Source organism: Hippoglossus hippoglossus, chromosome 19 (genome assembly GCF_009819705.1).
Source record: "Hippoglossus hippoglossus isolate fHipHip1 chromosome 19, fHipHip1.pri, whole genome shotgun sequence".
Taxonomy (NCBI): domain Eukaryota; kingdom Metazoa; phylum Chordata; class Actinopteri; order Pleuronectiformes; family Pleuronectidae; genus Hippoglossus; species Hippoglossus hippoglossus.
Genome location: NC_047169.1, coordinates 5,231,734 through 5,256,238, shown reverse-complemented (window position 1 = coordinate 5,256,238; position 24,505 = coordinate 5,231,734). Strand labels below are relative to the sequence as shown.

Sequence of the window (24,505 nt, the reverse complement as noted above, 5' to 3'; positions counted from 1 at the left end):
TCACAATTATACATGTTTTTATTCCATTCAAAAAAAGTCTGTTTTTGTGTTTGTCAGTTGAATTTTTCTTGAGGCATTTGTCTCTGAGGTTAATAGTTGTATTGGGCTCCTACAAAATCTTTTTTACTTTTATTTCCTCTTCTGAAATAAACCGTCCAAGAACAACTGAGTAACGAGCAGATTTGATGGTTATCAGTGTTCGTTTTGATGACAAAATCTTTTGCCTCATGTTTTGCTTCGTGTTTTGGGGGAAAATAAACAGCCAACTACTGAATATTACAGGTGTGGTTTCTGCTGCAGCAGTTTTTATTTTGGGATCAGGACGCGCATCACAATTTCTGCTGGGTCAGCCTGAGTCATCAGCTTTGTTTCTCACATTTATACACAACGATAAAATGTTAAAGCTGGACTAACTATGTATATTTTACACAGGTGAATTCCATTTATATTAAATCCCAGGCTTTCATTTTTCTATTAGAAAACATGTGACAGTGACAACTGAATAGAGGCTCCTTTGGATCCTCGGTCCATCGTTTTCAAAGACGTGGGAACAAAACAGATTTTGGCCACATTCAAGAGCCACAGGCAGATTACAGCCAATGTCACCCTGTGTGATAATATGAATTATTGTATTGGTTACATTTGCGTGAAAAACGGATTATTTATTCCATGAAATACCCTGATGACAATGTCCGGGATTAATGCCTCCAGGTCAATCTTGACTTCCTACAGCAAAATGCAAATGTTAAGTCAGACTTAACAAGCTGAGCTGAAACACTTCAGCGCTGCAGGTCTTCACAGTTTGTGTGTCCTCTGCTCTGACCTCTCCCCTCTCCCTGCATCCCTACTACGTAAATTCATCAAAAATCTGTTTGCATAAGACCAATAATCCTCTGGGATATGCAACAGGCGCTAGGAATGATTTTATTATCTTTTCATCCCCCTCCCTTGTCTTTGGTGGGCCAGCTGAAAGGTTATGCAAAGCCACAACCACAGCTGTTGAAAGATTTCTGTGCAGAGTATGAATGAAAACTGCTGAAGGGTGGAGGAGGAGGAGGAGGAGGAGGAGGAGGAGGAGGAGGAGGAGGGGAGGAGGAGGAGGGGAGGTTAAGGGAGGTATGTTTTTTTTTTTGGAGAATAGGAGAAATTAAGAAGGTTTTAGAAACGTTATGAAAGCACTGGAGATTTCAGAAAACCAGCTGTGGAGATCAGACGTTTGACCCCTCAACATTCTGCATTGTTGAATAACTTTAAGCCGCAGTGGATAAGAATGACTGTGTGTCTATTTCTGACGTCTCACTGCCTGATGACTGGTGCCAGTGTGATTTTAATAGGCAAAAGTACAAAAGGAAATTGTTTGATCTTAATCTGTGATTGGCGTATGTGGTGTGTCAGCTAAAAATGCACCATACAAAGATTATACTGAGTGGATTACGGATGCGGAGGCTGGGATCAAAATGAACCATATGTGTGATTGTGATGATGTGTGTCTGTGTGTGTGTGTGCAGAGCAAGTTTGACACCAATCAAACTAGACAGAAGGAAAATTAAGTAATTGGTTATTGCTTTGTTTGCAAATTGCAACATGCAATTTTGAAGTTTATAGGCAAATCAGCAGGAATGTAAGGTTGAATGTAAAGTCTCATATTTAAAAAAACATTTCATTATTTTTATTAAATGTGATGCTTTATTACGGATTGATCTATTCAACGGAATAAATCAGTCATATTAACTCTACCCCAACCAACTCTGGACAGTTCCCCAGTCTAGTTTGACTCCTTGAAAAGCATCTTATATTAATATAAAACACACAGGGGCACTTTAATGCTCTATTAGAACATTTACTTTTGATTCCTTAAGTATATTTTGCTTGTAATATGTCATATCTGTATTTTACTCAGACTATGATTTGATTTAATGAACACCTTGAATGCAGGACTCTTAATTCTTGCTTTTACTGCTTTTACTCAAATAAAAAACCTGAAACAAAGACTATGCACTGTAATAATAATAAGAAAATATGTGATGTAATAATAATGATAATATATTAGCAATAATTTAACTAATCATTAAACTATAAATGTATCGATTTAAAATATTTATAAAATACAAATATTATCATTAATGTTAATATTGTTTAGTTATAATATAATAATAATCATCATAATCATAATCATGTCTCTCCTCAGCCACACGGTGACACTGTTCCGCCTCTCGTGCTCTAGCACCACCGAAGAAGAGCACTTCCGTTTTCCTTTCGGCTCCCGCCCCGCTCCGCCATCATGAAGTCCTGAACAAAAACGGATGGGAGTCGAGTAAAACGGGAATAAGATCAGACTGGAGATGAAATCCGTGGACGACATTAAGGCGATGACAGTGCGAAGCGGAGCGCGGAGCGGAGCCCTGGAAATTAACGAGCCGGTCTCTCGTTGAGAAGTGGGCGGGCGGCTCCTGTGGTCCGGGTTATTTCAGTTAGCGGCGCGGCTAACTGCAGAGCTAGCCTGTGGTTTTCTCCTGGACTCCCTCTGTCAGCTGCGAGCTGTCACTTCAACTCGCCGCCGCTGAGCTCATGTGCAGCGGGGCAGACGGGACATCTGTCCGTGCGACCCGGAGCGGCAGGATGGAGCGGACCTCGAGAACCAGCGTCGACACACGCGATGTGGTTCGCTCGTGTTGAGTAGACACCAGCGCCGAGGACCGGGGAGCGAGGACCAATAATTTCCTGCCAGGCCGGGTAGCTAGCTTCACAGCTAGCTACAGTGGATCCCAAAAGCCACGGTAAGACATGCTATTAATCATTCAGTGAGAGAACGTGCCCCACCCCCACCCCCCAGCCCTGGTGGCAGGAGGAGGCAGCAGCCAGCCGCTTCGGCCACCTCACCCTCCAGCCCCGGAGAGGTTGACATTGACGTGCAGGCTTGTTGTTGGCCCTGGACACTCAAGCCGGCCTGGGAGTTGTTGTTGTCTGCTGTTGAATTACATGTCAGGCGTCCCTGTGGTCAGCGCGAGCAGATATAACCTAATTGACCAGCCAAGTGCAAACAGCCACCGAGCCTGCACAGCTCAGTCACCCTGTGCGTGAGCCTGATGGAGAGGACACGTCCAGGGAAGGACTCCTCTCTCCTCCACCGGGGGGTTCCTTCACATGACCAGGGGGGATTTCACATTCTATGTAGGTTGGAGGGATGATCTTGTATTTGTTGTCTCAGTGTGTGTGATTGAGAGCTTGCTTCAGGCTGGGTTGCATGATACAAAGAACTTCTCATTTTAAAGGGAAACACAAGCTTCCTCTTTGACAGTAGCAACAAGGCCACGAAACAAAATGTTCTTGTACTATAAAGCTCAGTAGTTACGTATGTGTGTGTGTATATATATATAAATGTGTGTGTGTGTGTGCAGCCTGAAGCAAGCTCTCAATCCGACACACTGAGGAAGAGGCAACAAATACATCAATCGTGTGTTTTTTATCCAAGATCATCTCTCTAACCTATATACACATATATATATATATTCTGCATTTGTTGCATTTCTACATTAATCTCTCTGCAAAATCCTGATGACACTGGTAACTTGACAAATGGTGCATCCCGTGAAATGATTAGTTTGAGTTTCAGCGTCTCTCTCTCTCATTTCAAAAATGGGAACCTGAAATGGGAACCTCTGCTGCGGTCTGTCACATACGCTGAACACAGACTTTCTGGTTTCAAGAATGTCTTTTTCCTGCAAACGCCCTCCCTGAAATGACATGAAATTGGGTCCAAGTAGAACAAATCTAGAATTGTAATCGCTGTGCAGTCATTTGCCTGCGAGACCCGTTTGCAGTTTGCTTTTTATCCTGTGAAATTTGGCCTCTGGTGGTGTGAAATGTCGTGTGTAGTCAGTTCCCCCCAAAATTTTTGTCGACCAGTACATTTTGTATTGTAATAACATTTTCCAGAAATCCAGTAGTGAGGCTATGTTCTGCACTTGTGTCATTGTAGTGTTGATTCTCCTCATGACCACGACCTCTTATATTTCTGTTGTTTTAACACCATTATTTGATGTAATAATGGAAATCAGACCAGAAATTACCATATATGAATCAAAATATGTAACCTTCTATTCCTAGTTATTGACTAATATCAGTGAGAGGAATATTACTTTTTGTAGCATATAATGAAAAATATGTGAAATAAGTGTCATTCTTCAACATGAGTTAAGAAGATGAAATAAATCATTGAAGAGAGAATTTCCAAAGCATGAAGATGCTGGATCATCATCAGTCCTTGTGAGATATTCTGATCTCTGTAAAGATTATGTGATGCAAAAACAAGAATTCATTTTTTCTACACTTCTGGTTGGATCTGTTAAAAGCTATATTGTATCTGGTGAAGTTTTTGTTGACAAGCTTTTATCTGAATAATGCAGTAATTGGAATTTTTTTTAATACAGCCTAATTAAGACTATGTTTCTGGTGAAAAGACAGGTGGATGGGTGGGTGGGGGGGAGGATGGATGGTCGGTGGTCCGTAGCTGATGGACACTCTAATGTTTTTCCATCCATATGAACACATATTTGCATTTTTTATTCTTATTCATTTGAAATGCAGACGTAGAGCAGGGATCAGCCTTGTATTGATTCATATAAGTGGCTGGACCCTGTGGAGTGGAAGCGTTGTATCGAGCTGTAAAGTGGTGTAATGATTTTTGGTGGGATCAGCAGTAACCGCAGCCATTTGATATTACAGAGTAACTCAGCATTAATAAAAAAGCACACAGATATAAATAATAAACAGTATAAGTGTGTTTAGAAAGAAGCTCAGTGTAACACATGTACTGCAGCTTTGAACTAGAAGGTGATCACCAGTAAATCAAGATATCTAAAGAGTATTGGCTTTAAAGAATAAATAAATAAAATATTAAGGCAGTGCAACATAGATAATTTCCTCAAGAGATTCAAATGTGTCGATTACATGTGATAGACTGAACCATATTTCCTTGGCGCCTCACGGTTCCAACACAAATGTTGGTAATTCTTCAAAGTAACAGACGCTCACCCAGTGTGTCTCTTCCATGCTCACCAGGCGCTGGTCATGCCATCGAGTGTGCGGGCCGGGAGCCTGAAGGACCCGGAGGTGGCTGAGCTGTTCTCCAGGGAGGATCCCGAGAAGCTCTTCACTGACCTGAGGGAGATCGGTCATGGGAGCTTCGGAGCAGTTTACTTCGTAAGTTACTTTCCCCGGTGTCTGGGTTTGTAAAGGTGATGGAATATCGGTGCCACAACGGCCACAGTTTGCATGATGCACGTGTGTTATAACCATGAAGTCTTATTCCCTAACACATTAATTTTAAGTACAATTTTGGTTTTCCCTTGTAGGTCTAAATAGTTTTTTGCGTGATATATGTGTAAATTATAGTTTCAGGATGATTTTTAACTTGAATATAGTTATCAAATCATTTGTCAGCTGATAATTTGTTGTTGAATTCTGGACCAAAATGACTTGTTTTGCAGTTACACACACACACACACACCTCTGGCAAGCTCTTCAAAGTGGTCTGCTTAAAGGCTTATGCAGTATTGATTTCTGTTGGTATCATGCACTCCACAGGGAGGGCTACCTGGAAAATAGTTTAGATAATAAGTCTTGTTCAACTGTTCAGAGCAAGATGCTAAAACATTTTTATCATTACACAACATAAGACATTTAAGTAAACAAAAATACAAAATTGTTATCTTATTAATAATAGTCTTGGTTTGACCAAATACGACTTTCTGGAGGTTCTGCTCATTTGAGACACAAATTTCCATTAATATTAAATTGCATCTGTATAGTTCTAATCAATAAAAACAATGCCTCCTGGGTGCGGCAGCTCTCAGTGACCGTTTATTGTATTTCCAGCTGTTTCAGGTTGTCACTACAGGGGATAACACAACCAAAAAACTTGCACTGATGTGGAAAATAAAGCAGCAAAGATAAAATGAGCTGCTGCTCTTTCACATCATTTAATTTGAGGTCACGGTCGGAGTGGTTGTTGTGAAGAAAAGCTACTGTAAGCATAGAAAAGGCCTGACAGACAGAGGAAGAATGATGATGTGTGTCAGTGGTGTTGTCTGTGATACGGCAGAGAAGTTATTGATGGTATTGCCTATAAGAATACTAGGTGGATAAACCTATAAAGGTAGAAACATGTTCACAGTCACAGACAACTTGTAAGTGGGGAATGAAAAGCCCTGTTTAAAGGAGCTAGTCATGGATGAAGGGACGCGAGCAGAGAGGAGGCGGCTCAGCAGAAATCCTGGTTTTATGCTGTCGTGATTTCTTTGTTGGGCCTGATGTAAAACGGTGCATTAATCCCAGAGTTCTCAGTTGTGTTGTGAGGATACAGGATTGTGCTCTCATCCACTACTGTTCAAATAAAACAGAGGAAGACTTGAAAGAAGTAATCTATCGTCTGTTGTCCCCAAACTTCAGGCCCATGATATCCGCACAAATGAGGTGGTGGCCATCAAGAAGATGTCCTATAGTGGCAAACAGTCCAACGAGGTAGGAGAAACTCTCCCCCTTCTTCTGTTGTAGAAGATTACCTGTGAGGTTTTTTCATCGATGTTTCATGTTGCAGAAATGGCAGGATATCATCAAGGAAGTGAAGTTCCTCCAGAAACTGCGGCACCCCAACACAGTCGAGTACCGTGGCTGCTACCTGAGAGAGCACACAGCATGGGTAAGTGTGAATGTGGAGGAAATTATGCAAGATTAAAAAATAAATACATTCATTAGCAGCGTATAAACTACTAAACTTGGGGAGTAGAAACACGAAACTAGACTTCCTGGACCTATTGTACAAGAAGTAAATTTAGTCCAGTTCTTGAAAGGTTTCATAGAAAGTTTCTGCCGTGAAAACAACAGAACAGATACAGTTGTTGCAGTTTTCTGCTTTATTTTAAGTTACTGTATAATGATGCTTCCGGTAATATATTCTTACTTTACATCCTGACTGATGTAATCTAATGCCGACACTAGGACATGCGTCTGTTCTCTGGAAGCAAACGTCCCACCTTCATTTTGAAGTGGCCATTTGAATCCTTCTCTAAGCTGCACTTGAGCTCAACGACAGTTTTTACACTTGAACTCTCCTGCTTTGACTTAAACCCCCCTCTGTGTCTCACAGCTGGTGATGGAGTACTGCTTGGGCTCGGCCTCCGACCTCTTAGAAGGTAAGTGAGAAAGAACGACGACACAAATGAGTAATTAAAAAACATTAATGAGTTAATTTTATATTTTTGTTTTTGATGTCTGATATCTCCTAACATCTCTCGTCACCCAGTTCACAAGAAACCCCTCCAGGAAGTGGAAATAGCTGCCATAACCCATGGTGCATTGCAGGGATTGGTGTATCTCCACTCTCACAACATGATTCACAGGTAAGGCTCCATTTTTTTCACACTATCTGTATCTGCTCTCATCCCCTCCCCCACAATTCTTACAAGAGAAACAAATACAGAGGAGAAAGCACAAACTGTGCTGCCTAAGAGGAGCTTATGCAATAATGTTTCTGCTCGCACACTGTGGAGCACATTCAAGTGCATCTGATGATATATTTTCTCTCTCATGTCTGTTTGTTTTGACTTGAACACAATTTCCCTGACTTGTCTTTTTCTCTCATCTGATCACGTCATTCTCTCTCTCTCTCTCTCAGGGATGTGAAGGCAGGAAACATCTTGCTAACGGAGCCAGGTCAGGTCAAACTGGGAGACTTTGGCTCTGCCTCCATTGTTGCTCCAGCCAACTCCTTTGTGGGAACACCCTACTGGTAAGATGCCAAACTTTTCACCCACCACAGTGTCACCCTCATCAACAGTTACTCCTGGCAGGTTCATAAGAATTACACCATGTGTTGATCCAGCAAAGCTTGTACCTTTCTCATGTTTGTGTACAACAGCTCTGCCAAATACCTTTATGCTAAGAATTGTCCCTGTGTAGATAAAAGTCACCAACGTGCACGCCATTCTTAGGTTATTAAAAATAATCCGTTACAGACAAGTTTTCTCCATCAGTAGGTAATAGCCATGGTTACTATGTACTAAACTTATTAAATCACACAATAAACCAACAATTCATAGGTCACTCAATAATTAAATAAATAATAGTAATAGTAGACGTTTGAAAAAACAGTGAATCCGGAAAGTGCTCCTGTTAGTCCAGGGTCAAAGGAATTAGGCTGAAAGTGTCTGAAAGGCTCTGTTGTCTCCTCCGTGCAGGATGGCCCCTGAGGTGATTCTGGCCATGGACGAGGGTCAGTACGACGGGAAGGTAGATGTGTGGTCACTTGGCATTACCTGCATAGAGCTGGGTAAGAAATGGCTCCGTGTGTGTTGTGTACACAAAGCTGAAAGCATTTGACCCTTTTCTTTGCTTTCTCTTTTTTTTTTTTATTGCTCTTCATCTGCCGCTCTCATTGTCACATTATGCCGTTCTCTCATTCTCTAGCGGAAAGGAAGCCTCCTCTGTTCAACATGAATGCTATGAGTGCCTTATACCACATCGCCCAGAACGAGAGCCCTGTGTTGCAGTCAAATCACTGGTGAGAGATGGTGAAACTTCTCAAACAGATTGATTTTGTTTTACCGTGTTTGGCAAAGTGCTGATGAAGGAAAAAGGATTAGTCTGTTGCAGTAAATTGACTTTATGCAATAAACAGGTGTTTGATACCTGGTGCTTTCAGATCTCAGTAAATTAAAAACTTGTGTTAAATCGTTAGAACATTGGTTTTGTCATCTCTATTCAATAGAAATTAACCCTGCAACAACTGCTGTGTTGAACTTCCTTTAGAATGACATCTCTATTATTTTCAGGTCGGATTATTTCCGCAATTTTGTGGACTCCTGTTTGCAGAAGATTGCCCAGGACAGACTTACCTCTGATGTGCTGCTCAAGGTACATGGATGGATATTTAGTATGAAGGCAGAAAATACTTGTGATTTGCCCTTTCTTAAAGATATGTTTTTATAATTAAGTAAAGCTTTTATCAAGGGGACAGATTATTGTCAATAGAAGAGATTAAATAACAAATGTAATTTGTACTGAAAATAGGAAATGATCTCTTCATGAAGGCAGAGAAGCACCAGGTTGCAGGAGCATAATCCCAGGAAAATTAATAATTAAATTCAGCATGACACAAAATCATTTGGCTCCAAAAACTAGCCCCTAAGTAGGATTGAATAACATTACTGTAGAACTGTTCACCTGTTTGTGTCCACACCTGTCTCTCATTCTGTTGACCTCGACGCCCCCCCCCAGCACCACTTCCTATGCAGAGAGCGTCCCATGACAGTCGTAATGGACCTGATCGCACGCACCAAGGATGCTGTCCGCGAGCTGGACAACCTTCAGTACCGGAAGATGAAGAAAATCCTCTTCCACGAGGCGCACAATGGTCCAGCACCGGAGGGAGGTGATGAAGAAGAGGTAAGAAGGGGACAGACGAGGAGAAAGACTGTAATTGTGCCGATTTTTTGAAGGAGAAACTGTTTCCAGTGCCTCAAAGTTGTGCAAGGTTTATTGCATTTGCTGTCACGAACATGAGACAAGAACAAACTGAGTGTCCTGAATAGCAATGTCAAAGTTTGCAGGACTCCAGTCAAACAAAATAAAGAAGTACCAGCTTCTTTGAAGACAAACCCTATAAAAACCTTTTATTTTAAAGAGGAAAACCATGTACCAAGGTCTGTAAGGGTTTTAGCATCTCTCCTGACTTTTGTATTGTACTTGTTAATGTATACTGTGACCTGAGAACCTCTTCCTCTCAATACAAAGGCCTTTGTTTCCATCAGCATTTAATTCCAGTTGGCTGTTCCCCCACTCAAAAGGAAATGGAGGAATTCAGAGAATGTGGTGCTGCACTTTTCGAGAGTGTCAGCTTGTGTCTCACTGCAATTTTTCCGATGTGTCTGCTCAGAAAGGGTTTCAGAGGATTTTCATAAGATATAAATGGGTTCATACTGTTAGTACAGACACTCTTTCACCATCCCAAGACGATTTTACTTCACCATAGCCATTTTCTAATCTGTATTTTTTGGAAAATCTGTCTCACAATCTTCACTTTTTCCTGAACACCAGGATGGGGAGCAGTATATGCTTCGCACCGGCACAGTCAACAGCATGGAGAGCTCCCACTCTCTGCCATCCATGTCAATCAGCGCCAGCTCCCAGAGCAGCTCGGTCAACAGCCTGGCGGACGGCTCCGACGACAGCGGGGAGATGGCCATGATGCAGGAGGGAGAGCACACCGTCACCTCCAACAGCTCCGTCCTGCACAAACCCCTGGTCAGTTCCAATGAATTCAGATGCATCATAGCACTGTATGCGTCATGGAAGGATATTGGAAACACACTTCTGGAAATTTACAAATAGTTTCCCCACACAGATGGTTCACAGGGCAAGTTGCTCAGTAATCATCTGACCAGCCGAGCACATGGAAACTTGCACCACCTACAGAAAAATAAAGTTATAGCAGCACCAGTTTAAACCTGGTTTGCCACCTACAGATTAAAGCAGACGAACCAGACCAACAGCAGAAGCTGTAGGTTTTGGGGACTTCCACTTAGCCCCAGATTTAGTTAAATGACCAATGTAGTTCATTTTCAGTCCTTGGATGAGTTCTATTACGAGTAGAGGGTGGTGAAATTCATCGTTTGTTCTTGCAATCATTTTGTTACTCATCCTCTCCCTCCCATCTTTTTGTTTTCGCCTGCTTGGTCTCCGCTGTGTAGAGCCATGACAACATCTACGATGATCCCTATCAGCCCGAGATTGACCCACTGCGAGAAGCTCCTTCTGCTGGTGGTATTGTTGTTGTTGGTGGTGGAGGAGGCGGAGGAGGCGGGAGGCGTCGTCGAGGAAGAGACCATTTTGCCACCATCAGGACGGCCTCGCAAGTCACTCGCCAGATTCAGGAACATGAGCAGGGTTCGGCCCTGAGAGAGCAGATGTCTGGGTGAGATGATGGTTGTGAGACAGGGATAGTGAAAACTTTGTTAGTATATAATAACAGTATTCATGTCGGGTCGAGAAGAAAGTCCTTCAAGCTTATTTAACTCCCTGCATCTCCTCACAGGTACAAGCGAATGCGGCGGCAGCACCAGAAGCAGCTGATGGGCCTGGAGAACAAGCTGAAGGGAGAGATGGACGAGCACCAGCTGAGACTGGACAAAGAGCTGGAGAATCAGAGGAACAGCTTCTCAATGGAGGGAGAGAAACTCACCAAGAAGCACCAGGCTATTCTGGAGAAGGAGGTGAGCTGGTGAAGTATGAATAAGTGATAGTGAGGAGGAGAGAACAGACAGAATAGTTGGTCAAGTAGCTTGGAAGGAAGAGATTAACGGAGGAGAGAAAACGACACCCTTCATGGTTATGATGGGTAGCAAAGTCTGATGCTGTTTGGACATCTTGTGCCTTGTAACATGGAGTAAATTCCTAATGTATGTTTTCTCCAGACAAAGGCCGTCATGACTGAGGAGAAGAAGTTCCAGCAGCACATTCTGGGCCAGCAAAAGAAGGAGTTGACCGGTTTGCTGGAGTCCCAGAAACGACAGTACCGGCAACGCAAGGAGCAGCTCAAAGAGGTGCCTCTATGTCACCAGTCAGCCGACTAACACAGCTACTTTTTTGCATAAATTGATTATCATCTTTCCATGTTTCTTATTCTAACTAATATAAGTGGAAATTTACTGTGATCACTCTCCTGCAAACTTAAAACAAACTGCATCGTAGTTACAGTATAAAAACAGGCATCTGGTATCATATTCATTATATTCTAATACTGTAGTATGTATTTCCGCTGTAGGAACTGAATGAGAACCAGTCCACGCCAAAGCGAGAGAAGCAGGAGTGGTTGGTGCATCAGAAGGAGTGTATGCAGCAGCTACAGGCGGAGGAGGAGGCCGGCCTGCTGCGACGGCAGAGGCAGTATTATGAGCTCCAGTGTCGCCAGTACAAGAGGAAGTTGGTGCTGGCACGCCACAACCTGGAGCAAGACCTGCTGCGAGAGGTACCTCTTTGCTTTTGATTGGCGGATCATTGATGGGTTGATAATGAAATTCTACTGAAAACATTTAAGATGGATTCAATTTGATAGAATTCCTTCCTGCCTCCTCCTCATCCTTCTCTCTTCTCCAGGAATTGAACAAGAAGCAGACTCTGAAGGACCTGGAGTGCGCCATGCTGCTGCGTCACCACGAGTCCACCCAGGAGCTGGAGTTCCGCCAGCTGGGTTTGGTGCAGCACACACGGGCCGAGCTCATACGCACGCAGCACCAGACGGAGCTCACCAACCAGATGGAGTACAACAAGAGGCGTGAGCAGGAGCTGCGTCAGAAACACGCGGTGGAGGTCCGCCAACAGCCCAAGAGCCTCAAAGTGAGTGAGAGCCAGGGGTCTCCTGAGGAGGGAGAGAGCCAGACCACAGAGGGGCCGAGCTGCAGCTGGGACAGTGAGGCAGGGGTGGTGGAGGTGGAGTTAGGAGAGGAGAAGGAGGCGGTAGCTAAGGAGATAAATGATGTTGAGCTTGACAGAGGAGATAAAGTGTTAGAGGAGGAGGAAGGAGTGAATGTCCCTGAGAGGAAAGATGAGGTGGATGACGAGAGTAAACCAAAGGGAAATGAAGACGGAGAAGATGAGGGTGAGAAGGAGGATTGGAAAATCAGTGAAGAAGGTATAGAGGTGAGGGAAGTAGAGGGAGTGCAGTGGGAGTACGACGAGGACCCCAGTAACACTGCACATGTAGAAACTGATGAAGAGGAAGAGGAGGGCAGGGGCGTGGCCGATGGCTGTCCATCAGATCTCATCTCATTCCAGTCCCTAGAAAGGAGACGCCTCCATCAGCGGCAGATTGATGAGCTCACTGAGTTTTACTTCCCCGAAACACCAGAGGAGCTGGAGCCCACACCTATCTCCCCCCCTCCTCCCCCTCCCCCCTCTCAGACTTCCTTCCCCTCACTCTTCTCTCACGCCATCTGCCTCCTCCTCTCCCTCTCCGCTGCTGCTCAGCCCTCCAACCTCACTTTGCTCCTACTCTCCATCTTCCTCCTCTCCCTGCGTCGTTCCCCTCCTCTGCCCTCTGTGGCCTCTGTTGTTCTCTCTGCGGAGCTTGCCTTATTGGCGCTCTTCTTCTCGTACCTCTTCCTTCGCTCCTGCTGCTCTCTGTCTCTATCCACGTATCTGTCTCTCAGCCTCTGGGCCAGCGGCCTCTTCAGTTTAGGCCTCTCCCTCAGTTTGGGGATTTATTATATCCCCATGATTTTGATCTCAGCCTCCTTCCTCAGCTCCCCCTCTCTCTTCCTCTCCCTCTACTTGGTGGTGGTGCTGATTGTCAGGCCGGCCCGTGACTTCCTCCAACACGCACCCCGCAAAGTCAACCGTCTCTACATGCGAATCCTTTTCCGCCTCCCCAGACCCCTGTTTGCCATGTGCCAGTCAGTCTTAGGAGGTATGGCTGAGCGTAGCCTCTATGAGATGTTTCCCAAAGCAGGGCGCAACTGGGGTGTGCGTCGGTCCAAAATCCCGGTCCCCCTGAAGAGCTTACCTTTAGAGTATCAAGCTCGCTGCAATATCACCTCTCCCTGGGCCAAGGGCCTGCTCTGGGTGAAGCGTTTTACTAGACGCCCCCTTGGGGTCCTGGCAGATCTTGCTAACTCTATAGTGCTAAAACTAGCCGGACAGGCGCTTCAAAAGTTGCCAGACAGTGTCCGGGTCACACTCCAATCTCTGGGTGTCTTGAGGAAGCAAATCCCGAGTAGGTTGCCCCGACTGCTGCCCAGGGAGGAGCGGGAGAGGAGACAGAGGGAGAGGAGGAGGAGAGAGAGGGAGAGACAGAGGAGGGAAGAGAGGGAGAGGATGTTTCGAGACGATGCCAGGTGGGAGTTTGGGTTGAGGCGAACTTCTTCTGGGAGGTTTGTCAGAGGGAAGATTCGGCCGTGGAGATAGCGAGAGACAAATCGAAGGATTGAGTGGGAATGTGTGCTGCTGGTGTGTGTGCGCGTGTTGGTGTGAGTATGTGAGTGTGATCATGTTTTATGTTCCATTGTTGGACCATTGTTTGTGTCTTTTTGATTTGGACCCACATGTCTTTTGTTACATGATTCCCTGACTGGTTTTTGGTCACATTCTCAAAGATGAGGTGTATTAAACCCAGCACCAACATGCGTCTGTACATCTGCGTGCGCTGGCTGGAGGTGATTTTATACACATGCTCACAAGCCGTACTGTTGAATCAGTGGGCTCTGCAAACATAAACATGCAGCTGACCCCACGGTTACTGTACCAACCCCAGTGACATTTTTACATTTCATTATTGTGCTTTTTGTAAAAGTTCCTTGAAGTTTCTTTTCTTTTTATTTTGCTCTTAATTTGTAAGACAAATGTTTTTATGGTTATTTTTAAGACCGTTTTTGTGCAATGGTTAATTTTCCTTTTATAGTGGTCTTATTTGATGGGGTCTCATTCGTGCACTGTTACCTTAGTGCTGAGAACAAATATCACAGTGTTGCATAGTTTCAGGGCTTCAGTATCATTTTACTCCCCAAAGCTCAAAACTGTGAAAACAAAGATGCTCAATAATTTCACTAACATCAAGCTGAACACTAGCCTGAACTCAGTCAGTAAATAAGTGCAATAAAAAGCTAAGCAGAAAGACGTGGGACCACTGTAAGACGTCTGATATTTGAAATTCGGTTTCTTTTAGATATCAAAGTGGGAAACAATTAACAGGGGATCTTACTTTTATAGTACTAGTAAAGTTTATTTCAGGTTTAGACATTATTAGATATTATTTCCAGCTCGTAGAATCATTATCTTTCAGATTCTAGTTGGAAAAACTACTTTTATTGCGCTGTATGCAGTAATGTTTTGATGATTTACCATGTAAACATTTAGATATTTTTCCCTTAATCATCCTTTAAATCTACAGCAGTTGAGTGCCTATAGTTATATAAACAGTCGGCTGTGAAGTGACATATCCTGAACACGTATAGTGAACACATAAGAAAGCAGTTTTACTCAGAGTAGCAAAAGTATTATAATATAATTAAAACCTATTTAATATTGCAGCTTAGCTTGTTGATATGAAGCCATAGACAATCGTTTGAGACATGCAATCGTAAAATCAGTCCAAAGGTTGATGAAACTACTGAAAGTGAATGAAGAGATCCAGATGTTGCAGTCATGTCTGATTTTTGCACCGTCTCAAAGACCATTCAAGAACAACACATGAGAACAGATCACCAGTTTAGGGCTGCAAGAAATTCTTATTATTTATTGATTAATCTGTTGGTTGATTTATTCAAACGTTTATGAAAATCCATAAACCAAAGAAGTTAGTGAGTTTACATTGATACATTCAATATTGTCTGATCTGAGAAGCTGGAACCAGGAAATGTTTTGTATGTTTTCACCATGTTTGCTTTAAAACATTCATGAAAACATTAAATGATAAGTTGATTATCAATTATCCAAAAGTAAAAGGGTTGCTGATAGATTTCTGTCAATCAACCAGCTTTTCGTCAGTCAAACCGAAAAAGAAAGAAGCAAATTGTTGGACAAGAAAAACCAAAATGCTATTGAGTGCACATTTAATTGAGATGAAGAAAAAGCAAAGTCAGGCTGAAATGCGTAGTTGTGTCGTGCATAGTTCTGGGAATATGAAGATTTTAAAATGTGCAAGTCTACAAGGGAAGTCTGGTCGAACAGTAAAATGAACCAGTGCTTTTAAAAGCAGATTTATATAGAAGGAAAAAAAAGTGGCATCGTTTGAGCCATTCAAACTTAACTTTATCGGGACCCGGGGGGAACAAAGAAGTCGGGCACTTCTTTTTACGAGTAACTTGCATTTGGGAAATCTAGATTTTAAAAGAAAGATATTTTACAAATATTGTTATTTGAATGTAATTTGTTTTGGTTTTTTTGCCATTGATTTACATTTGTGTTCCAGTTATTCCCTGTTCCTCTGTGTATGTTTACATGTTTGTATTCTGTTTTGTTGTGACACCGTCTGTGTTTTGAGTTTCCACAGAGTTATATCACATTGAGTTTCTTTTTTTTTTATATTTAATTTATGCAGTATTTATAAGACTAGTACTGCATTCTGTTTGGCAGCCATTTTGTTGTCCTCTTTATTCATTTCAGCTGCACGAGTGTTGGCATACTGTACGGCTGTATGCTCGCAGGCATAGAAAAATATTTTGTCATACGTCCAGATTTTTCTTTACACAAAAAATAAATTCTTTTGTGTGTAAAATCATTGTCTTGTTTGTTTTTATGATTTTTGTTTTCCATTATTATCACGTCTTCATTTGTTTCCTTCTTCCCTGATTTATCAACAAATCTTATTTTATTCAGAAAAACATCCCCTCTTCATTTTGTTCATCATCATTCCTCCTGTATCATTTTATCTCCTCTGTCATGTTGTTCCCTTCCTCTGTTTGAAATTCTTCCACTTTGTTTACTGCTTTTTCTAATCGATATATAAAAGTTGAGATATATTTAATTATGTGAACTGGGGGATGCTGAATATATTGTCTTTAATTTGAGTGCGTGAAAGTTAGGAAAAGAGATTTAAATCATCCAAAGATGTTTTGTTTTCAATCCGTTTGGTGTTTAAAACTTTTTTAAAGAAGTTTAGATTATTATATATCTATATTTTGTTGATGTTGAAAGTTCATCAAGAATTAAGTAAAAAAAACTACTACTTTAGATAAAAATACAGATTCTATTTCAAAGCAAAAGGCAATTTAGACTTTCACACCACTAACCTGAAACTTCTTTACTGACGATCATAAAGAAAATGGTTTGTTCTTATGTCTTAGAGGAAAAGACTGGAGGTGTTTCAGAGACTGGGTTCTTCTAAGTTATTATCAAGTGAACTGTTTAATCTCTTTAGCTGCTGCTGACAGAGATTTTCCTCATGTCAACTTTTACTTAATTACACAGCTAAGAATTTAAAACATGATTATTCTTTAACCCTGTTTTCAGGGGCTTTAAATCTTAGATCCTGCTGTAAAACCATCACCTGGATTTTCAGCTAAATTAATACTTTCATAATGCTAATAGAATTACAACATATGTAAAAGACAAAGGCGACATTAGTGAGCACATGTTTGGTGGTGATGGTGTCTTTCCTTTAATTTGTCTTTTTTAAATTTTTTCACCATCAGAGTTTCTTCAGTTTTTCCGTATCTTAACGTCGTGTCCGTCTATAAAAACCACAGGAGCACTTGAGCGCAGCCGCCTCCATCTCTCTTCTCTCTCCTCCAGTCCAAAGAGCTTCAGATCAAGCGTCAGTTCCAGGACACGTGTAAGATCCAGACCCGCCAGTACAAGGCCCTGCGCAACCACCTGCTGGAGAACACGCCCAAGTCGGACCACAAGGCCGTGCTGAAGCGGCTGAAGGACGAGCAGACCCGTAAGCTGGCCATCCTGGCCGAGCAGTATGACCACTCCATCAATGACATGCTGTCCACACAGGCTGTGAGTAAGGCAAGGGGACGTCGTTCACTTCACACTCGCACCACACCACCACCACCACTGCTGTGCCTGGCCTGGGGGCCCTCCTGCCCGTCCGCCTGTCCAACTGTCCGCCTGTCCGCCTGTCTGCCCGTCAACCAGCCTCCTCCTGGTCCCTCAGTGTTAAACTCCACCTCAACCCACATATCCCGCTTCAATAGCAAACAACGTTCACCTGCAATTACACTGTCCTCTCCTGAAACATCCTTTTCCCTGAAGATGTGGGAGAAGTCATCATTAGCTGATCTGTGTCAGGAGAGTAGAGACGAGAGCTTTGGTCAAATCTGACACCTTCAATAACGAAAATGTGTTTGAGGTTCAGAAAACACGGATATTCACCCAATTGATAAAACATCAGCAGACATTATACTATAGCTTTTAAACAATACCCACCAATTATCAGATTCACAATAACTGGCTCTCACATTGCCCATAATCCAACTTGACCACTTTCTAATTTCTTTCTAACTCTCCACCCAAAGTTTTAAGACAGAAATCTCTTAGATAACATCCCTCTTTTAAATCATTCACGACCCTTCAGCATCGTACTTCACACTATTCCGACATAAAGACAACTTCAACCACAGATGAGTTCAATTCCTTTCATTTTAGGGACTGTACACAAAGGACACAGGTGGGGTCAAGTTTTTTCTGAAAGTCGCCTGACTGCTTTTGTAGAACAGGGAATTGTTCTGTTAATACCAATATTGAACATTTTGGGATACAAAATACTCGAAATGCCACTGATTAAAAGTATAAGAGTATAATTGGTGCAGAAAAAAGTTGCCTGTACTTGTTTATCTGTAATTATTGTATAAACGTGTGAGCGTGGGAACCAGAACACACACATACATTTCCAGGCTTATAAATAGATGAAATATATCAGGGAGGAGAAGATGGGAGGAAACTAAATATCTTGTCCCCTTCAGTGACATAACGTCCTGGACATCTTTAATAACCTCACATGGCATCGGGCCAGTAAGCCAAATCCCTGCTGCCCTTGTTTGTCCGAACACCAGCTCCTGTCGTGGTTAAAGTCTCTGTGGGAAGTTCTCCAACACAACGATTAAACTCCGTCCTCAGGACAGAAAATACTAATAATAAATAAATGAGATAAAGATAGATAAAGATCAAATATAGAAACAACATTTCACCTGTTTCCTAAAACCAGGCTTTACAACGGGCAACACAAAATCCACAATGACCTCAACTATAGTAACATTGTGGAATATTATGCAGATTTATTTGGGTAATTTTTACATATTACAAAAATTATATTAGCATTTTAGTTTGGAATTGAATTTACTCAGTTGTAATTTTATTTGACAATTTCTTATATACTACAATAACACCTTATTTACGTATTTATATATGTACTTATATTTATGTTTCATTTCCAGCCTGTTGAATATACTTTAGAATCTCTGCAGACACAGACTGATCAAACAAGACAAAACACTGAATAAACAAACCACCAGCAGCTGTCACTCCTCATCCTCCTCTTCTCTCTTCTGCATCTCCCTCTCTCTTTTCTTCACGTTTGTCAGAGCTTCTCCTCCTCTACCCTCGACAAACACCAAAGCAACATCTCTTTCCCATACATTTGTGCCAAAAGCATCTTTCCTCACGCGCCCTCCTGTTTCTGCCTCTTAGCTGCGATTGGATGAAACCCAGGAAGCGGAGTACAAGGTGCTGCGGATGCAGCTGCAACAGGAGCTGGAGCTGCTCAACGCCTACCAGAGCAAGATCAAGATCCACACGGACACGCAGCACGAGAGGGAGGTCAAGGACCTGGAGCAGAGGGTGTCCATCCGCCGCGCCCTGCTGGAGCAGAGGGTCAGACACAGAAAATCTCCTTAATGTGTTGTGCAAGAATTTGGTGAGTTTAGGAATTAATTCAGGCAGACGGAGACGACAAGTAACCAGAGGAAGTAAGGTCACAGAGGACAGTTGATGTTGACACCGTTAGCTTTAGAAAATACAGAAATAACTTCTTGCTGTTCTATGTTTAGTCCTTTAGAACCTTTAATGATCTCTGTATCAGGCTGTTCTGGAGCTTTCGGTCGTTTCGGACGATCTTCTTTTGCACATGGAGTCGAACTTAAAGGACCCATCATCCTTGTTAGCTTAAAGATAAGGCTGAGAATGAATTCATAGCCAAAGAAATCCGAGCACAAGGTCCACTCAGTAGATGTCCCAGAGAAAAGAAAAGTGGAATTAAGTTACATTTCAGTGACAACTAGGCTCCATAAGCTAAGGACGACCATGTGGTACGGTCACAAGCCCCAGAACGGCTGCTTCAGTTGCAGAATGAACTTTCTGTCTGAAGTTCAACAGTAATTCGGTTTTGGTTGACATGACATTGTGTTCTCTTCTCTTCCCTTCTAGATCGAGGAGGAGATGTTGTCCCTGCAGAACGAGCGCTCCGAACGAATCCGCACCCTCCTTGAGCGTCAGGCCGGCGAGATCGAGTCCTTCGACTCAGAGAGCCTGCGTCTGGGCTTCAGCAACATGGCACTGACCGGCATCCCCAGTGAGGCCTACCCCAAGCAGGCCTACTCCAACGCCCCCCCCTCCAGCTCCCGCTCCGCCGGCCACTGGAGCCACGGCATTCACCCGCAGAACATGCCCCCGCAGCAGCACTCCCGCCGCAGCCACAACAGCAGCAGCAGCAGCGGCATTAGTAGTGGCAGCGGGGCCGGGGACCGCAGGAGCGAGTCCTCCTCCTCCTCCTCCCATGGCCTGGCTATGGCCCTGGGGCTGGGCAGGGACGGCAGGGAGGTGCACCACTCGTCCCGCTCATCTGCCTCCTCTTCTTCCTCTTCCTCCTCGTCTTCCTCCCACCACCAGCGGCACCACCTGCCCCAGCACTACCACCACCAGAGCACGCCGCAGCTGTACCGCGAGCGGGAGCGGGATCGAGATAGGGAGCGGGAGAAGGAGAGGGAGCGGGAGTGGGCCGGAGTGCGAGGCTCCGGCGGTGACCTGGCCCACCCACACCCCCTGCCCTTCTCCCATCACCTGCCCTCACGCTCCTCCTCTCAGTCCCTGGCCATGCTACCTCCGCCACCGCCTGCCCCTCCCTCCATCTCTGGCCCGTCCTCCTCTTCCTCTTCCTCCTCCTCCTCGCAGGGGGGGATATATGGGGGCGGCGGGCTGGCTGTGCGTGGTGCCCCGAGTCTGATGGCCCTGAGGAATAGCCCCCAGCCTCTGAGGAGGACGGCGTCCGGCGGGGGGCCCGGTGGCTCCGGGGGCAGCGACGGCGTCCTGAGCCGAAGCACCTCAGTCACTTCTCACATCTCTAACGGCTCCCACATCTCCTACTCTTAGACGGCAGGAGGAAGAGAACGGACGAGGGAGGGGGTGATTTAGGAAGGTAGCTATCACAGGTTGCATCTCAATACTCTCAGCTTGCCGCCCTTGCCTTGCGTTCTTTCTTGGAAGCATCTCAAGGCTCAGTGGAGCTGAAATGCAGAGGATTTGGGGGAAATCACCCTCTCCTCTTTGTGCATGGGAAGGCAAAGAAATGTGAGGTCAAACTGACATTATTGAGCTGCAACCTGCGTCTTTAGACTCAGGGTGAGTCGAGAGGTTTCCTCCCATTCTCACAGGTGTAAAAAGAGGGAGGGAGGAATGTAACCATCTGTAAAACCTCTGGATCGAGGCGATGTTAGATTTTAACAAAGCGGAGGTTTGTGTTTAATGTTTTTATCTTTGTTATAGCCTGTATAAAAGTGAGATAGGAACGTGTGAACGGAGAAGACGTTTAGCCTTTTTTTTCCTCCCAGAGCTGCAGACAGAAAGGGGGACGGCAGCCATGTCTTCTTCTATGATGTTCTATGCTGGAATGGAGAAAGAGAGAGGACAGGGGGGAAGTTTTACAAAAAAAGGGGATAATGTTTCCTTGGCATTGTGTCTGTACTTGTATGTAGTCTGTAGTGTCCAGATATTATCTAGAAAGCACTCGCAACTTGGGCTCCGGAGAGGAAAAAAAAGGGCAAAATCAGAAAAGATGGGGAACTTTCGTCTTCAGCCTGGTGGAGACTGGAAAACACTTTTTATTGATTTACAACTGTTGATGTTTTTGTTGTTTTCTCTCTCTCTTTTTTTTTTTTAGTAAGTGTATAAAAAAACACAAAAAAAACCAAGTTGCTTGGAACGTCACCAATGCCTTTAAGGGGTTCTTAAAGGGATGTCGTGCCATCCGAATTTTTATTTGACGACCGCAGGATGATGTAAAACCGATAAATACGATAAACGCAGAATGTTTGTAAAGGCGAGAGACTCTCAAATGCAGCTGGGACGACAAAAATAGAGAAGAAGAGGAAGAGAAAAAAGCTTTCTGGCATCCGTGACATATTGAGTATCTAAACAACATAGGTGTCTCACTCCGATGCATGAGATAGATGTACAAAAAAACTAAACATTTGTAAACATGACCAAACACATTTGAAATGTACCGTACCTGTCCAAGTTTCACTGGCATCGAAGATCACTCGTCCCACATTTTTGATCTTTACTGTACATATTTATGGGAATATTAAAAAAAACAACAAAAAAAAACACGTCATTTGGTTTTATAGAGTAACAACGATAACAATAGGAATTTTGATATATTCAAATGAGTATTGACTTCAAGATTTAGAGCGACAACTCCAACCGCATTTTCTATAGGTGTCAATATTACCATAACTAATCCTGATGTAATTGTTGTTGTAATCATGTTCACATTTTTCTTGTGAGAAGCAAAGGGCCCACTTTTGACTGTAAAAAGAAAAAATAGACGACAAAAAAACCTGTTGCGTTGTCAGGTATGGTTTGTGTTCAAGGTATTAATGATTATTAATAATAATAAGGGGTTATTAATAATTTTTAATGATTTATGTGTGTGTGTGTCGAGCGGTAAAGTCTAGTTATATTACCACTTTTTTTAGACGATTGAATTTTAAAAGACACTCCTACACCCCACTGTTCACATGAACTCTGACCTCCTCCTCTGGACTCTTATAGACGACAAAAAAAAAAGATTTTACAATTGGCCACAGGAATGTAAACGCTGGTTTTTACGTTTTTTATTTGATTGTTTTCGGATGAGGAAAAAAGTGATGCTCTGAAAGGAAGAATGGGAAGAGGATGAGAGAGAGCGGACAATCCGTGTTGACCCCTGCAGGGCGCAGCGTGCAGGACGCGTGTGAGGAAGTGAGGGGACGGGCGTGACTGAGCGGCTGTGAAGGCTGCACCCTCTTGTGCCGGAGCAGCAGCAGTGACCGGAGCGGCTCGTCCTCCTCACGCGAGAAGAGAAAGACCACTCAGTGATCCACGAGCAGGAGAACAGGCCCAACCGCTCTGCTCCCTGCTCCTGTGGGCTGACTTTTACTTGAAGGAGATCACGAACAAGTGGACTCTGTTTGTTTATTTGTCTGTTTTTACTATTATTGTTGTTTTTATTTGAGGAAAAAAAAAAAAAAAATGATAATCACCCTGCTGTTTGTATGACTCAGAAACACCAGCTCAAGACAATTCCCTGTATAACCTACTACTTTATGCTTGGTTGGAATCTCAGTGCATGCATAAACTCCTTATATAAACTAAGACTGGCTGCTTCGGGGCGGCCTCCGTGTTGGGAAATCAGTTTGGAAGTGTTTGTAGACGGTGTCAGAGGCTCTGGGGGGGGGGGGGGAGCAGGGAGCCTCAGTTCCTGTGTCGAACGATGATGATGATGATGATGATGATGATGATGATGAAGCAGCAAAAGAAACAAAGCCTCATCTGTGACTTGCAGAGTTTGTTTTTGTTTTGTTTTGTTTTCTTTGTGGGTGGGTGGGGATGGTGGGGGGGTGAAATCCTTATTATTAAATATTCAAATCAAGCGATTCCAAGCTTGCGAAGGAGGAAGGGTCTTGACACATGTATTGGAAAAGAAGTGGGTGCTTTAAAAAGTAATTTAAAAAAAATAAAGATAATAAATTGATATTAACACATTACCTCGTCTGGATTTGATCTACTTCCCCCTGATGACAATATCAGTGAGATGTTTATTATAGAGCTGGAACAAAATAGATTGTGTGACTGAAAACTGGCTGAATTAAAACTAACTAATTTTCATTTTTGATTAACATTTTCTCAATTTCTCAGTAAAGTATTTGGTCCATACACGTCAAACAGTATCATGAAAATGTCTTGTTGCAATTTTTCACAGCCTAAAAGCAACAAATGTTTTAATTTGATATTTTGATGATATTCAGTTTTACAAACCTGGAACAAATATTCACATTTGAGAAGCTGAAAGAGCTCAAATTTGAATTAATGGATTATCCCAGTAACCTTACTGGTTTATTTCCTTGTTGCCTCCACAGAGGAAGTTGTGTTTTTGTCTGCGTTTGTTTGTTTTCAGGATTATGCAAAAACTACTAAACCAATTCCGCAGGGAAGAATTTTCTTGTTTGGTGCAGATACAGGATTTCTGTTGTTTTGGTGAGAAAATGTTTTTCAAATTGACAAAAAAACGTACACCTCAATTATATTTACCTATTATTTATATTTGATTGCTCATTCATTGATTTTATGCATTTGCTTGTACTCTCATGTTCTTTCCTGCACTTTGACAAATACGATGAACTACAAGAAAGGCACATTGTCACCTCTGTCCGTTGGTTTGCTTGTTGGATTACGCAAAAACTACCTTTACTTTTTCTTTAACAAAATTGGGGCATTTTTCAACATTTTCCTTGCTTTGACTGAGAATGTGTCGTAGATTTAGATGGAAAAAAATAAGTCATGTTTAAGGGCCTAATTTTATTTGGTGCAGATCCTAATAGAAATCTGTCTTGGAGGAGCAGTCTGTAGTTTATTATAGATTATAGTTATATTTAGGTCATTACCACCACTATGTCATATCCTGTTTGTGTTTATGTGCTTGTTTTCTATCAGTATTTATGTAATGCAGACCATAATCCTCATCATCTATTGTGTG

At 43.0% G+C, this 24,505-nt stretch overlaps 1 protein-coding gene across 3 annotated transcripts; it reads left to right on the top strand.

The window, feature by feature from the left end:
- Positions 1 to 2,244: 2,244 nt before the first annotated feature.
- On the top strand, positions 2,245 to 23,513 carry taok2b (TAO kinase 2b). Of its 3 annotated transcripts, XM_034570330.1 has the most exons (20): positions 2,245 to 2,777; positions 5,062 to 5,202; positions 6,451 to 6,522; positions 6,599 to 6,700; positions 7,148 to 7,193; positions 7,304 to 7,400; positions 7,676 to 7,789; positions 8,238 to 8,329; positions 8,467 to 8,560; positions 8,832 to 8,913; positions 9,277 to 9,444; positions 10,096 to 10,302; positions 10,749 to 10,972; positions 11,093 to 11,270; positions 11,472 to 11,600; positions 11,822 to 12,025; positions 12,154 to 12,393; positions 17,284 to 17,496; positions 19,186 to 19,368; positions 19,921 to 23,513. In XM_034570330.1, exons 2-20 carry the CDS (start codon positions 5,071 to 5,073, stop codon positions 20,860 to 20,862), a joined length of 3,519 nt encoding a protein of 1,172 aa, XP_034426221.1. In that variant the 5' UTR covers positions 2,245 to 2,777; positions 5,062 to 5,070; the 3' UTR covers positions 20,863 to 23,513. The 3 variants fall into 3 exon arrangements, with proteins under 3 accessions (XP_034426221.1, XP_034426220.1, XP_034426219.1); XM_034570329.1 differs by lacking the exons at positions 17,284 to 17,496; positions 19,186 to 19,368; positions 19,921 to 23,513 and having other exon boundaries at positions 6,608 to 6,700; positions 12,154 to 15,525; XM_034570328.1 differs by lacking the exons at positions 17,284 to 17,496; positions 19,186 to 19,368; positions 19,921 to 23,513 and having other exon boundaries at positions 12,154 to 15,525.
- The last annotated feature ends 992 nt before the right edge of the window (positions 23,514 to 24,505 follow it).

Coding starts and splice junctions, on each gene's coding strand:
- taok2b (XM_034570328.1), top strand. CDS start 5,071: ATGCCATCGAGTGTGCGGGCCGGGAGCCTGAAGGACCCGGAGGTGGCT. Junction 7,194..7,303: donor GGCCTCCGACCTCTTAGAAG/GTAAGTGAGAAA, acceptor CTCGTCACCCAG/TTCACAAGAAACCCCTCCAG. Junction 12,026..12,153: donor AGCAAGACCTGCTGCGAGAG/GTACCTCTTTGC, acceptor TCTCTTCTCCAG/GAATTGAACAAGAAGCAGAC.